The sequence below is a fragment of the Arvicola amphibius genome, chromosome 4, assembly GCF_903992535.2.
Source record: "Arvicola amphibius chromosome 4, mArvAmp1.2, whole genome shotgun sequence".
Taxonomy (NCBI): Eukaryota; Metazoa; Chordata; class Mammalia; order Rodentia; family Cricetidae; genus Arvicola; species Arvicola amphibius.
Genome location: NC_052050.1, coordinates 25687801 through 25703595, shown reverse-complemented (window position 1 = coordinate 25703595; position 15795 = coordinate 25687801). Strand labels below are relative to the sequence as shown.

The 15795-nt window shown below is 49.0% G+C and overlaps 1 protein-coding gene across 3 annotated transcripts in view; it reads right to left on the bottom strand.

The window, feature by feature from the left end:
* Positions 1-5592: 5592 nt before the first annotated feature.
* Positions 5593-15795, bottom strand: part of Igf2bp1 (insulin like growth factor 2 mRNA binding protein 1) — a 40614-nt gene continuing 30411 nt past the window's right edge. The window contains exons 6-15 of one of the 3 annotated variants that reach the window (XM_038327452.1): positions 14959-15240; positions 13927-14061; positions 12422-12544; positions 11692-11827; positions 9955-10077; positions 9465-9584; positions 8664-8738; positions 7805-7936; positions 7399-7512; positions 5593-5685 (exon numbers count right to left, since the gene is read on the bottom strand). In XM_038327452.1, the coding sequence (XP_038183380.1) occupies positions 5593-5685; positions 7399-7512; positions 7805-7936; positions 8664-8738; positions 9465-9584; positions 9955-10077; positions 11692-11827; positions 12422-12544; positions 13927-14061; positions 14959-15240 (1333 nt within the window). The remainder of the gene's footprint in view (positions 5686-7398; positions 7513-7804; positions 7937-8663; positions 8739-9464; positions 9585-9954; positions 10078-11691; positions 11828-12421; positions 12545-13926; positions 14062-14958; positions 15241-15795) is intronic. The other 2 variants (XM_038327453.1, XM_038327454.1) reach the window with 2 other exon arrangements.

Here is a 15795-nt window from a genome sequence, read left to right as displayed (position 1 = left end):
TCTTAGAAAGGTTGCCAGAAAGTGACACATATGTACTGGGGGTGGGGTGGGGGGAGACTGTTTAGGCAATTAATCCATTGGTTACTGAAAATTGTCTCCCTCCGTTAAAATAATTTTTTGTTTTGGTTTTTAATTTTTTAAAATATTTTTTGGAAAGTATTTTTAAGGTAATATTTTTTCCTCTGGAAAAAAAACCTTTCCCCCCTAAGCTAAGCAAGTTGAGTTGCCACTACCTAGTTTCTCTATATTGTTTTGCTAAGAGGTAGATAAAAACAAAAGTGAAACGGGGCTTCTAGAAGGTCCTTAGAGCGTGGGGAGGGCTGGGTCACCCAGTGGAATCCCCACTACAGAGATGGCCTGAGCAAGCCTGATAGACTGGGCTGGGCCCCAGGGCAAAGGATCACGCTCCATGTCTTCTCCCCCCAGAGCCAACTGCCCCGCACGGAGAAGGAGCTCAGTGGAGGTAGAGGACACTCAAGAAACCCTGTAGTAGAGGCCCTGGTTCTGGGACTTCCAAACATAGGAGCCAAGCAAGGGAGTCCAGGCAGACCCAGAACTCACCTGCAGCCAGCTCTCTTAAGGGAAGAGCCCATTCCTTTCCTCACTGGCTTGTCCGCCCAAGCTAAAGCAAGTGAGGGAAGGACAAGCTGGAGCGAAAGGGGTGAAGCATGGGTGAGGAAAGCAGAAAAGGGGGATACGGGACGTGATGACGAACCCTGCCAACCCGACCGATATGAGTGGGGACCCTGGCAGGCCTGCCCGATCCCCAAGACAAACCTTTTGTGGCATAAGCCTCAACTCTCTTCTGGCTGGGATTCATACCCTCATGCATGAGTCCCTGCCTTATCTCCAATCTCACTGTAAGGACTGAGGTAGTTCATCCACTCACACTGTAGCGTTCGTTCATCATCTGTGACCACGAAAACACACGGGCTCCAGGAGCTTCCTGCTGTTTCAGAAGAACAAAGGCTCTTCTTCTGTCAGTCCAGATCCTACCATCCGAGGCCATCAGCAACGGTGCCCCGCAGACCATGCAGGACCGAGGCTTTGACCTCTACACCAGACCCCTCGGGCGCGTGGCCTCTCCCATATCCTGTACCCTCACCGAGATGTATCCAAAGGAAAGAAACAGAGAGTTTCGGCTGGTTTTACTCTACGTCTGAATACGAGAGAAACATGCTGCACCTAAACCATCGAGTATCTGGAAGGAAAATGGCTTTTACATCCCCTGGCGTTGAGGAGTTCTCTTCAATCTTCCTACAATGTCCTGTCAGACAGAGCTGTTTTCCTTCTATTGGGCTTTCAACAAACAGGCAAAACAGTTGTGTGGTTAGAATGGCAAAGCCACTAGGCTCTCCCCCACAAACAGGGAAAGGAAAGGAGACCTCACCCCAAGAGAGGGGGAGTAGAGTTGCCTAAAGGCGCCAGCCAGCTCCACCTGGGGGCTCAGTTAGGCCTGGCGCCCTCTGGGGCTGAGGTAGTTAGTAGCACTGGTGGTTCCCAGTTTGGCAGAGGTGTCTGGAAAGGGAGGAGGGGAAGGCACCCTTGAGAGCTAACTGAGGCCCCTCCTCACTGCCAGTCTGCCAGGCCTGAAGGGAATTCCACGGTGCCATCTCTTCAGTGGGGACAGGGGAAAGCAGTCCCACGAGGAGCAGGAAATAGTCCCTCCTTCCCCAAAGTGCAACAGGGAGTCAAAGGACCCCTTTTTTCCTGCTCCCTAGCCCTTAGCAAGCACCATTCCCGAACTCCCCAGGAGCTTAAGAAGAGTGGGTCCTTGTCTTTAGTGTACACTGTCTCCAGGCCCCTCCCCCTTGCAGACAGGCCTAGGAGATGTAGAGAGATGGCCGGCCACTGCTTTTGTCTCAGAAACAGTCTCTCAGCCTCTGTCTGTCTGTCTGTCTTTGGCACAAAGGAAAACGGACATAAAGAACCAACTGGAGCATCGTGCTCCAGTGTCCTCTGGGTTTTACATGGGGTCTCTCCAGCCAACAGTGAGGCTTGAGTTTTCCCCAAGAGTGGAGAGCTCAGGGAGAAAATGGGAAACAGAAAGGACCAGAGAGGAGTCAAGGCCACACAACTGCCCTGTCCTCAACTAGGTTCTCTCCTGCCTCAATCCCCTTCAACAACTGAGTCTAGAACTCAACTGCAAAGGCAACCAGACCCCAAAGGTGGTTTAAGCCCCCACGCTGTGAGCGGCAGGCACAGTTTTAAAGTCAGTGAATCAAACCATTTGGCTTTCTATGTGTTTCAAAGAATTGAAAAGAAAAAAATCCTAAAAAGATGGTCGTTTCATAAAAACACACGTGTGGCGCATACATACACCTCTCTATACACACCTTAGGACGTGGAAGCATTTGTTTAAGTTGCTTTTCTCAATACCATCCAAATCTCCCAAGTGCTTATTGTAATAGTTGCTTTCTTACCTAGGATGGGGGGCAAGAGGTGATGAGCAGGGCAAAGGGGCTAAGATCTGGCCCTCGGGTCACAGAACCCTAGACAGACCAGGCTTCTCCTTTCCGCTGACCTCTGACCCCAAGTCAATCTTTCTAGTAAGCCAACTTTCACAATCTTCCTGCTGGACAAGTCCAGCCACAAGGGGAACTTTGCCCAATCCATGTAAGTTTTCAGGTCCCTGCCATACTTTCTGATCTCTTCTGGGGGCTCAATCAGTCAAAGGAAGAGGACTTGGGCTGAAAGTGTGAAGGGAGCAGGCCCCCAAGGAATGGAATACCCCAACAATCTCATTTCAGATACTGTGGGATTCCCCCCTCCACCCATGATCACTTGAGCCGGTATCAAAGCATGCTTGCTGCAAGAAATCCACTTTAAATCACTAAACGGCCGATGTCTGAACATTGTTTGCTTCGTTTGGAGACGAAGCATGTAGAGCCAGACGGGAAGTTGGGAGACCCTTTGTCTGGGACAGGCCTGTTACCATCCAAAAGACTTTCCTGCTTCTCCTCTTTGGACCAGATGGTTCGAGGGCTATGAGGGGCTGTCACAGGGGCCATGTGGTTAGATCATACCAAAGCAAAACTCTGTCCCAATCATGTTCGCCATCTTCCCTTCCCCTCTTGGCTGTCTACCACCCTAAATCGAGAATTTCTACCTAACAGGTCCAACCAAACGAACCTAAGGAGACAGGGAGGTGGAGGAGGACAGTCCTTGCTGACCTGCATGCCTAGCAGTCTATGAATGATACAGACTAAGAACAGCAAGGTGGGATGGAAATGAAACAATAACCAAAAAATAAATACGGAAAGCACTGCATTGAGAAACCAGGACGGTCTCTCGAAGGGGAGAGGCTGGCCTTGTCTTTCTCCCATAAGCGGAATCTTGGCTCCCATATGTTTTAAGAAATACAGGTTTTCTTAAAAAGTTATATTTTTTAGTTATTCTTTCTCTCCTCGATAAAACGGAGGCAATATCTTAAAATAACAGCACCACTGGTGGGAAAACTCAGCTGAGACCCTGTTCCACCACAGGAGGAGAGGGAGGGGTGCCCACAGGCCATCTGGTTAGTGGGCACCGCTGTTTGGTCCCCAAGGGTCCAAGCTCTGCTAGATTTTATCTCCTACTTCAAGGCCCTGGACCCCTTTGGGGTTATCCACTCCTCCCCTGGATCCAGCCCCCAGTCCCCACCTTTCCCCACAGGGCCTGTTCTCCAGAGAGCTCCTAAAGAGTTACTGGCTCATGTAAGAAATTATGAAACATAACTTTCTCATTTTTTCTTTTCATTAAAAAAATAAAATATTCAAGACTATCAGCTTCTCTTTTGCTTTTTCTTTTTTTATATAAAATATCAGCAAGCCGCAAAGAAAAAAAATCAAAAAGAAAAAAAAAAAGAAAATTAAAACCCGGGGTTTAGGGGAACAAAAGGAAATCATTGCTGAGGTAACGTCACACCTTGAGGTAGTTCACTTAGCACAGCACTGCCTGACTCCGCCCACACGTCACGGTGGCGTCACTGTTGTCCTATCAGGAAGAGGGGGCTCTGCAGAGAGGCCTTCCTGTCTTCCCAGCACACTTGATAGTATTGTCCAGGGTAGCTAAAGTGCATCACCTGGCAAATCTGCATTACAATCAGTACAGTATTAGGAGGGGAGGCCTAGCCTCACTTAAAAGATGGTCACTGTCCTCCTTAAGGGCTAAACTTCCAACAGGATCTTATTGAGCCTGGTAGATTAATAAATGAAGTGTGTTCACCCCTTTGTGCACAATGCTGCTGGTATTCTAAAGTTTGATCTCAGGCATGCCTTTCATAATAACAATCGACAATTCATGGAGCCGTGAGCAGTCAGTTAAATACTCCTCTACAATAAAAACAGAAGCATGTTCTCCAATTGACTAAGTCTGCCAGGTGAAGGACTTTAAGCTTTATCAGGAGCTCAAGGTTGGGTTGTAGGTCCCACTGCCACAAGGAAACAGTGCCGTGGCAGGGACCACAATGCCTGCCTCAGCCCTTGTAAGAGCACACAGGTCAGAGCGAGAGCACCTTTGGGCCACTCGACTCCTCCATGGAACTGAGACGTTATCAAAGGGAGCACACACTCCCTTTCCCAGAGCTCATATATCCAATCATTAAAATAGACTTTTAAAAAAAAAATATAAAATCCGCCTGAGAATGATAGGAATCAGGGACAGTGATTAGCCCTCACCCTGCTGAGTACACGGTACCATCCATGTGTACCAGGGCACCATGCAGGACCCACAGGGTTACATGGGCATAAACGTAATGGGGAATCTTGTGGGGAAGCCCCAGCTGACCAGGGGAAATTTCTGTTGTGCCAATTTTTCTAGATGGCGATATGTAATAGCTCACCCACGAGGATGTGCTATGTTTTTCTTTTTGTGATGCCAAGGATGGAAACCAGGGCCTTGAACATGCATGCCAGGCAAGTATGCTGACCACTGGGCTCTATCCTCAGCCCAAGGACTCCTTTTAAACGTGGATCAGTATATCTTAATCATTATCTCTCTCTCCTTCTATCTTGCTGTTCCCACTGGTTGGTTGAGGATCACGTGTTCTCCAGCATTAATATTGTAAACAAAGCTGTGTTCCAGCCCCCACCACACCCCATAGTAACAAGGCTAGGACAGTGTAAATGAATACAGGAAGCGGCAAGATATTGGTCAAGGCATTGAGGATGGGAGAAATTTTCATCAAATAACCAAGAAGTCAGGTTGGAAAGATTATGGGGTCAAGAAACAAACCGTCCTTTGAGGTTTAATAAAACCTGAAGGAAATTTTATTTCTCTTCCCCAGTGGGAGCCGACCCATCTTCCTGATGGAGGCTGGAGAACTTCCTCAAACAATCCACGTTTAAAAGCAACCCAAGCTACAATTGCAAGGGCGGCATTCCAAGGGGTAGGCCTTGGTGGCCACCTGGCTGAATTGGGGGCGAGAGATCAGGATTCCTCACTGGAACATTTTTCTCAAGACAGTGGGCAAACCTGATCTCCAGCCAGGCCCAAAGCCCCTGATTCCCACTCATTCTCAGGCCTGCTGGGAAGAGCTCACTGGCCCTCCACACTCCAGTTCCGCGTCCTGCCTGCTGATCTGGAGCCATCGGGACAGGAAGGGGCAGTCGGTCACTTCCTCCGTGCCTGGGCCTGGTTGCTCTGTCCCTTCTGGTGCTGTTGCTTAACCTGAGCCAGGATGTCTCGGATCTTCCGCTGAGCCATCTGCATTGAAAACAGGCAAGGAGAGGGAGGATGAGGCCCTCCAAGGAGAGGCTTTGCATGCCAGCAACAGAAAGGGTAACTGCAGTTCTACAGCCTCCACTGAACGGGAAAGATCCGATGAAGGGCAGGAGGGAGGGAGGAAGAGGGCTCACTGGCACTGACGGTTTCACGTAGATTTCCACTGCCTTCTTTGGCTGAAATGCAGTGTCAATGCACCTGGCATTGACATAAGGCATTCTTACGGCCTTTCCCTCATTTGAATAATGGGTTCTTGTGGGGCTTGAAGGATTTACTAGACACAGCTTGTGAGACAATGCTGGGTCCAGCAAAAATCTTAGCTATCATTCCCATGGTTCTCACTGTTTCTCAAAGATCTTAGTAGAAAGCTACGAACACCAGGGGGCACAGCAGAGAGGGTGTGTTGTGGAGCTGGGCTGAAAGCATGAGTCTCATCCAAAACACGCCATCAGTCCCTAGGGCCATAGTTCACTGATAAAGATGCAACATTAAGCTGATGTTAGAGGGTTTAAGCCCTTTGTTGCCAAGCAGTGGTGGCACAGGCCTTTAACCCCAGCACTTGGGAGGCAGAGGCAAGCAGATCTCTGTGAGCTGGAGGCCAGCCTGGTCTACAGAGCTAAGTTCCAGGACATCTAGGGTTACACAGAGAAACTCGAAAAACAAAAACCAACCCTCCCCCGAAAAGAGAGCCCCTTCGTCAATTCCCTTCCTCCCCTTGCTTAGGATCAACCAAATTTGAACCTGAGATGGGCGCTGCTTCCCTGGCTTCAGAGCCACCAGTGTGACTTGTGGGAAAGGGGCAAGAGTTAGAAATGACGCAAAGCCAGGTACAGGGACACGTATGTAACCCCAGCTTTCTGAGAGTTGAAGCAAGGGGGAGAGTCAAAGGGGAAAAGGGAGGAAGGAAAGGGGAGTGGGGAAAAATATAGCAATAAAAACAATTTTAAAAAAGTAAAAAGGAGGGCTGGAGAGATGGCTCAGAGGTTAAGAGCATTGCCTGCTCTTCCAAAGGTCCTGAGTTCAATTCCCAGCAACCACATGGTGGCTCACAACCATCTATAATGGGGTCTGGTGCCCTCTTCTGGCCTGCAGGCATACACACAGACAGAATATTCTATACATAATAAATAAATATTTTTAAAAAAGTAAAAAAGAAAAGAAAGCTGAAGCAGAATAACTGAGAGTGGAGAGTCAGCCTCATCCACATGGTAGGCCAGAGGGTAAAGAGGGAGCAGGAAGGATCCAGGAGTTTTACAGTCACCATTCCATCAACAAAGTTGAACGCTTTTCCTATCTAGTGCAAAAGGGCTTCAGGACAACCAAGGACACTATGAATACTTAATAACTACAATCACTATATATCATACATAATATACTTGGAAACTAATAACTTTTTAAACTTTTGAATTGTATGCATTTGCACATTTAATTTAGAGGATAATCTTCAGAAGTTGGTTCTCTGCTACCGTGACATGGGTACCGGAGACTGCTTGGGTGTATGCTTGGTGATAAGCGCTTTTACCCATGGAGCCACTGAAGAGTGAAAGAGGCAAACATCCGCTCCTCAACCTGAACCAGCCCAGCCCAGCGCTGAGCAGGCAGGAGACCTGTGCAAGTCACACAGATCAAGCTGGAGAGCCCCCTCTCTGCTCCTGGCTCCTGAGTCCTCTGGAGGCAGGGGAGCATGGTACATACCTGACTGGCATAGAAATGCCCAATGATCTTAACAATGACTTGGTCGTTCTCATCCGGGGTCTGGTCTCTTGGCACTACCACTTCGGCCGCAGTCAGGTTCTGCAGCTCATTCACCTAAGGGTGGGACAGCCAGAGAAGCTCAGAGCACAAGCAATGAAATGTACAGGGGGCGGAAGGCAACTCAGTGGGGGAATGCTTTGATTAGCATATACAAGGTCCTGAGTTCAAGATGCAGCACCAAAGGAAAAGAAAAAACAACTGGACTGGAGGGTGGAGAGAGTAGGTGAGGGCACCGGGCCTGGAAGAAGAATCAAGTCAATAGACAAATAAGGGTAAAAGTTATATGTCTAAACCAAAGGGTGGGTTGTAGAGGCCAAGCCTAGAGCCTTCAGCCCTCGGAGCTTACCGTTTTGCCGCCTTTGCCGATGACCCGGCCAGCTGCTGAAGCTGGCACGCGTATGTGGGTCTCCAGCTTTACCTCCTCCTTGGGACCAAAGAAATTCTCTTCTTTTAATTTGCCGTAGATTCTTCCCTGAGCCTAGGGAGAGGAGGTCATGGTTAAAAGCAGTCCTATATCTGGGTGAAAAGCCCTAGGCTCCACTCCAGCCTTTCCCACCCAAGTGGCCAGAACTCTACCTAGGAGAACCAGCCAGCTATAAAGCAGGTGGTTACAATGGTTCCCTGATTACCTGTAATGCTGGAGACCTTCAGATTAATGACCCATGAGTAAATGAATATCCCAGCACTACACAGGCAGGAGGATCACTACAAGTTCATAGCCAAAGTGGTCTGCAGAACTGGTTCTGGGCCAGCTAGAGTTACATACAGAGACCCTGCCCTAATCTCTTCCCACGAATAAACACAGGTTCTGGGACGACTTATGAGATGTGGCAATAACTAACGCATCACAACCGTGAATGGCAACAACTAACTCTGGGTACCTAGAAAGTACCCTGCCTCAAGCCTCAAAGAGATCAAGTGAAGCAGGAGCAGCACAGACATAAAGGGGATGGGGAGCTGCCATCAAATGCCAACGCCCCAGATTCCCTTCTTTCTCTCGCATTCCTGACTGGGCATGTGGAAGCGAGGAAGGAAGTGGATATGGACAGCGATTAAGCTTGATGGAGCTTTGAAAGCAGCTTTGCAGCTGTCTATCCTGCAGACAAGACTAGAAGCCGTGACAGCCCCAGGCTTTTTCCTGCATGTGTTAAGTTCCCAACCTTAGTTACTCTGTATCCATCGTGGAAAAGCAATATAAATCAAACCTTGAACTGAGCCTCTGGGGGTCCAGTGATGATAACCATTCGAACTTTGGAGTCAGGGGTTTCCGGTGGAGCTATCTATAAAACACACGGTTGGTCAGATGGGGTGCTTCCAGAGGAAGGCATCCCTACCCCTTCTAGCTCCCTCCCCATTGCCCATTCTGAGAGGGGGAGGAGAACAAAAAGCCTCAAACCCAAGTTCCTGTCTGCACACGCGCCCTGCGAAGACAGCATGGGCAGCTGGCCAGAAGGACCTGCCTCAGAGATGATTCCTCAGTGGGACTTCTCAGCCAGCAGCCCCTCTGAGGCTCTTAGCAGTGCTGCCAAGAGGCAGGGAGTCATGTGATGACTAGGCAGGAGAAGGTAGTGGTTACACATCTCTTGGGGTCCAGGGGGGAAACACAAAGCTTTAAATGCCATTAAATGAAAACCCATGAATCTGGACGTGTGAGATGATCAGCACTGGTTTCCTGAGGAGAATCCCCTCGCTCTCCTGGATCCTGGATGCAGGGAGGTAGGACAACCAGCACAGACACACACCGCCCCTGCTTCCTACAACCCACACCAGGAAACTGAGATCTGCTAGAGTCCAGCAAGGGTGGGGGGATCGGTTTTGAATGGGTCTGGGATGGGGTTCATTCTACTTTGTGGCAATTTCAGCCTTCTGTCTATGTAATACCATCTCTCATGTAGCCTGCAAACCTCAAGTACTGAAGACACCCACAAGGGACTGGGCTTTCATTCCCCAAAGTGTGAAGGGAGCTGGAGACCATACTAGTCTTGGAAGAACTCAGAGCAAATCACCTTGATAGAGGCACTGGCGAACCGCGAGAGCTGTTTGATGTGCTGTCCCTTCTTGCCGATGATGGCACCCACAGCCTGGGCAGGGATGAACACCTGTACCATCTCCTGCTCGGGAGCCTGCTACCAGGACAGAGGAATCCTTACCAAAGGACCAGGGAGTGGAGCGAGGCAGGACCCAGGAGCCCCTCCACCCTCCACGCTCAAACAAACAAACAAAAAACCACATATGTGGGTATCCAACTGCACCCTGGGCCACAGAAAGATAGCAGGAACTCTTTTTAGCTCTCTTCCAGCTAAGGTGAAGCAAAAATAAATAAATAAATAAATAAAATAAAAAAATAAAAAAATAAAAAATCCAACGGAAAGCTACTGCCACCGCTTGGCTGGACTACTTTCCTGCTGGCTCCTATGCTGGACACAAAAGTCATCTTGTCGATGTTCCAAACCCCCGCACTCCCATGGGTCCCCGGTAATAAATCCTTTCACCTACCATGAAGGAACTATAGGGAGCAGCCCCGGTGACGCTACTGGGAGGTGGTGGGACGGCACTGGACGAGGCTGGGAAGAGCCCTACAGCAGCCAGGTTGAGACCAGGGATGAGGTGGGACTGCAACTGGGGAGAGAGCGGAGGCACAGGTCAGCGTATCCACAGCTTATCATGCAGGCTACATGACCTTATCCCGAGTGCGCCTGCTCTATGTCTATGAGGTCAGCTTCCCGAGGGGCTTGCTGGGCCCTGGTAGTGGCTCTGGCTAACTTACAAGAGCCAGCATGACCGGAGCAAATCAGGTCCCCATCGGGGTTATTTGCTTTTGTACAAAAACCTGCCCGGCACTGTGGTTTCTCTTGAGCCATGGAGATATCCTCACTGGACCAAACTGCAATGTTTAAGCAGGAAGACAACCAGCAGGCTCCCTAGTTATTTCTGCCACATTAATGGAAACAAAACAGGCTTATAACTAAGAATGTGATAACCCTCCATGAGAAGCTGGGACAACTTTCGATTCCTGGGGCCCAAGTAGTTCCGAGCCTTTCTGCTAAGTATATCATCCTGAGTTTCCTTTGAAAAACCAAGATGGGGCCGGGCATGGTGAAAATAAAATCCCAGCCTTGGGAGACAGAGGCATAGATCTCTGCAAGTTAGAGGCTAGCTCTATTATCAAGTTCCAAGCCAGTCTGGAACTTGTCTTAGACCGTGTCTGAAACAAGACGAGATGGTGACAAGCAAAATCAGATCATAGAGACGGGAATGGCTCATGCATAGGAGCACTGAGGACAGAGTGAGAATTCCAGCACCCATGGAAATGATCCTATCTTTAGCTAGCCCGGTGAGGTTTGGGGGACAGAGACAGGACTGCTGGGTCTTGCTGTTAATTAGTAAATGACTGTGTGTGAATAGAACAAAGGGACGAGCGATAGAGCAGAACACTTGATTTTCTCCTCTGCGCCCCCCCCCCCACAAATAAAACAAAATAAAAAAATAAAAATCCTATGAGCTGGGTGTGGTGGCACATGCCAGTAAACTCAGCGCTTGGTAGGTCAAGGTAAGAGAACTGAATTCAGTTCTAGCCTACACAGTTAAGTCCTGTCTCAAGGGGAAAAAAAAGGCTGAAATTATGACCCTTCTGTCTGCTACAGTACACAACTTTTACTGGAAAAGGATCACAGTATCTAGATCAGATTGGCTAAGGTATAGAAATTCATGAAACCTAAGATTATGCCTTCAACCCTACCACAGGAGGCAGATGACGAGCCCTGTTGAGTGAATACAGCTACCCATTTCCGGCAGCAGTGTCTACCTGCAATGTACAAGACTTGATCTCCAGCACCATCACTGCCACCAAAACAGAGATGTGTATGAGTAAGTCTAAAAGCGCAAACTGAGGGGCTGGAAAGGTGTCCCGGTGGCTAACGGCACTGGCTACTCTCCCAAAGGACCCAGGTTCAATTCCAACCACCCACATGGTGGCTCACAGCCATTTGTAATTCTACTTCACCAGGGAATCTGATAGCCTCTTCTGGCCTTGGTGGGAACCTGGGATGCACATGGTGTCCTGACATACATGTAGGGAAAACAGGCATAAGAAAGTGCTGCTGCCCTTGCTAAGTTCAGAGAAGGGACTGAAGAGGGGACAGGGGTATAGTTTGGAGGTACGGCTTTTGCCCATCTCCTGGGCCGACATTCAACTCCCAGCAACAAAGACAGGAAGGTGCCCCCCTCACTCACACTCATGGCCGCGACATCGTTCTCGTAGGCCTCTCGAACTTTCTTCATGATCTCCTGCTCGGCCCTGCAGCAGTTCTCAATGGCCCCCTTCACAGTGATGGTCCTCTCAGGGTTATACAGGGTGAGATCCTGGAGCCTGGCAGGAGAGCAGGGCAAGGTTAAGCCGTGGGCAATGCAGGGCTGGAACCAGCTGAGTTACAGGGCCAGCCTCAGGCTTATCTCCAGCCTCAGGTAGCTGGGGCAAGGACTGGACAACCAAGAACAAAACCTTCTGTGACAGGTGTGGTCCCCAGACACGCAGGATGACTACAGGTGGCCCCTGGTGCTCTTCTGCAGAAGAGGTACTCTACAAACAGGTCAGTCTCTAAAAGGATGGAGAGGCAGGGTGCTTACAAATAGCTAGCCCGTGCCTTTCACTGGTTCTCCAGAGACAGACCAGCGCACCCAACCTAAAATGGACCAAGGTTTGTGTACCATGCACAGTGGCAGAAACCTAAAGCCCACACCCTAGCTGCAGCAGGCTTTCCTGGAGATGCCCTGAGGTAGACTGTGCCAAGAGGAGGGAGGGGTGCTCCAACCTTTGAGAGGTAGAAAAGGATCCCATCACATCTTCGATTTGCCTTAGGCCAGCAGAAGCAGTGCCCAATTTAAAAGGCTCAGTGATGAAATTCCCTGGTACCCCAGGCCCTGTGCTCACCATTTCTGAAAAGGGAACCAGTGAAAGCCTTACGATGAGATGGTGATCTTTGTTTCTGTGTCTTGCTCCACCTTCTTCAAGTTCCTGCCTTCCTTGCCAATGAGTCGCCCCACAAAGTTATTATGGGCCAGGATCTTCAGGGGAACCTCATCTGCCCTGAAGAGAAAATAGGGGACAGACCAGTCAATAACATCAACAAAGATTCAAACATGATGGGATTATTCTCAACTGACAAACCCAGGAAGACCCACCAATCAAGTATCAGAAGACTAGAAAACTCAGTAGATGAATGTTCTACAAACAGAAATGGTCAGTGAGGATGGGCTGTGGAAGGCAGGATGAAGTTTGGGAGCCAAAGCTTTTTTTTTTTTTTTTTTTTTTTTTTTTTTTTTTTTGGTTTTTCGAGACAGGGTTTCTCTGTAGCTTTGGAGCCTATCCTGGAGCTAGCTCTTGTAGACCAGGCTGGTCTCGAACTCACAGAGATCCGCCTGCCTCTGCCTCCCGAGTGCTGGGATTAAAGGCGTGCGCCACCGCCGCCCGGCGGGAGCCAAAGCTTTATCTTAACTGTGATCATGGTTTCAACAGGTACTGACGTACACAAATCGAAACAAAAACTGCACACCTGAGAAATCACCAAACTGTACACAGGAAAAACAAGTGCAATAGGCTTTGAGAGTTTAGCTCAGTAATTTAAATGAGCTGTCTACTCCCAAGGTGAAGGGGGCTGAGGGAGCAGAAAAGAAGGGGAAACAATACACAATTAAGCCAGGTATGGTGGCATGTGCCTACAGTCCCAGCCACTCGAGACTGAGGCTAGAGGATCCATTGAGCCCGGGAATTCTAGGCTAACCTAGGCAACATGTCTATAAACAAACATTATTGTACTAATTGAATCCAATAAAGCTGCATCAAGAAAATAACAGAGTTGAATGGGGTGGCAAATCCCTTTAATTCAGCACTCAGAAGACAGAGGCAGGCATATATCTGAGTTTGAGGCTAGCCTAGTCTACAGACTAAATTCTAGAGCTAGAAACTATTGTCTTGAAAAAGGAAGGAAGAAAAGAAAAGCACACCTTTAATCAATCCTAGCACTTGGGAGGCAGAGGCAGGAGGGCAGTCTGTCTGGTCTACAGAGTGAGTTCCAGGACAAGAAACCCTATCTTAAGAACAACCCTATCTTGAAAAATGACCAAAAAAAAAAAAAAAAAGCCCAAACAACGGAAATATTGTGGTGATGCACAACTATTAACAAGACCACAAATTCCAAACCTGGACTGTGCAAGACCCTACTCTCTCTTTTAAGGGGCAGGGAGCGTGAGAGAGAGAAAGCGACAGAGACATAGAGAATGTGTGAAGATGACTGTATGAACATAAATAGAAACACTGAGCACATAAAATTTCTAGATGATTATACAAGAAGATCTTATCTCTAGCAGTTTGTGACTCTGTATGGCTATTAACAATTACAAGTAGAGGCTGGGGTGTGGCTCTGATGAGCGTCTGCCTGGCACATGTGAAGCCTGGGGCTTGGATCTTACGTCTTGGTGTCCTTTGCCTCCTTGTGCATTATCTCCAGGATCATCTTACAGGCCGAGGAGCAGCCTTCAGGAGTTGAATGCACACTGATGGCCTTCTCGGCGGCCCCCGCGTTCTCCTTCCTATGAACGTCTATCCTGAGGACCACAAGGAAAGAGCTGGTTAGTTTGTCTCTAATAACACCAACTCCTCACCTCTTCTCAATCAAAGGCATAGAGAATCCACTTTCAGCTGGGCAATGGTGGTGCACGCCTTTAATCCCAGAATTTGGGAGGCAGAGACAGGTGATCTCTGTGAGTTCAAGGCCAGGGCCAGCCTGGTCTACAATCGCTAGTTCCAGGACAGGTTCCCAACCCTATCTTGAAAAAACCAAAAACCAAAAAGAGGGGAATCTACTTTCCTTGGAATGGTGTCTGTCAAGTATAGAACCAGGAAAGTAGAGATGGAGCCAGGAAATCATGGCCAGGTGTTGTACTGCCTGCCTCCTTCAGGTGACTGCAGAGGACAATGCAGTCCACCTCACAGCTGTTTTGTGCGAACACTCCCACGGGAAGTTCTTTTCCCCTCCTAGTGTCCTTTTAAACAATGCATCAGGGAGACACACTGCCCAACTACAAGTAAATGAGAGATTTTCCTGAGCTGTTCTTTCTCATAAGCACCAATCGTCAACAAAGATAAGGGAAGCAGGTGACCGTACTACAGTGTAAGACAGAAGGTAATTGTGACGATGCCAAAGGGCTGCGACTTTAGCCAAGCTGTGGTCGCCATCACGGATGCCTGAGGACTGAGGGACTCAACTCACAGGACTGGACTTCCTGGAGCAGCAACTTGCTATGAGGAATTATGGTACTCTTTCTGTTGTTGAAAGTGTATGGACCCATTCCATCTCATTTGCCCAACCTCCACAGAGGTAATACTGTCAACAGGGACCACCCAGTCCCAAGCAACAATTCCCAGGAGAGAGATGCTGATGCTCCAATCAGCTGCTTTCCAGGGCCTCTCAGGTCCTGGACTGTTCCCTTCCCAGTACTCACTTGGACTGAGTCTGTTTTGTAATGTTGCGGATGGTGGCGCCCTCCTTGCCAATGATAGCGCCTACGTACTGCGTGGGCACCAAGAGTCGGAGGGGGATGTCAACTTGCTGCTGCTTGGCCGGAGCGCCTGCTGCCAGTGGTGATCCTTGCCGGGGCTGGCCCCGAGAGCCAAAGCCTCCACGGCGCCCATTCTCAGGGCCCTGTGCTATCTGCTCATCAGGTATGTATGAGACTTTCAGGGCATGGTTCTCCAGTTGATGGCCGTTTAGTTTCATAATGGCTCTGGGGACAGAGAGGAAGTTCAGTGGTCACTCCAGCCATGTTAATCACATCCAGTGCTTCGCTCCACAAAGAAACTACTGGGTCACAGCTGGGATACACTGGGACCACACTGAAGACGGGTAGATAACCCTGTCTGCCACCGCACCATCTCTAGGCAACCTTCCAGTCTACAAGAGAGAAGATACTAAGGGAAAAGTCATCAACGCAGCAAGGCTTCACTCTTGCTTTTCCATTTAAGACCACTGGAAAGAGCTGAGGCAAGAAAATAAATTAACAAAATGGAGGGAAACCCTGTGCCAATCAGAGCTGTTACACAGCATGTGGTCTGATCCAGAGGGGCTGGGACTCATGGCGATGGTGATGAGGACTCTTGGGAGGGGGTGTTAGCTGGGCTCCTAACCATCCTGCACTACATACTTGATCCAGAAGCAGCAATCCACACCTATAATCCCAATGTTCAGGAAATAGGGGGTAGGAAAATCAGACCAGGATAGCCCTTGGCTATGTAATAAGTGAACTGGAGATCATTATCAAAAAATAAACACCTTTGATCCT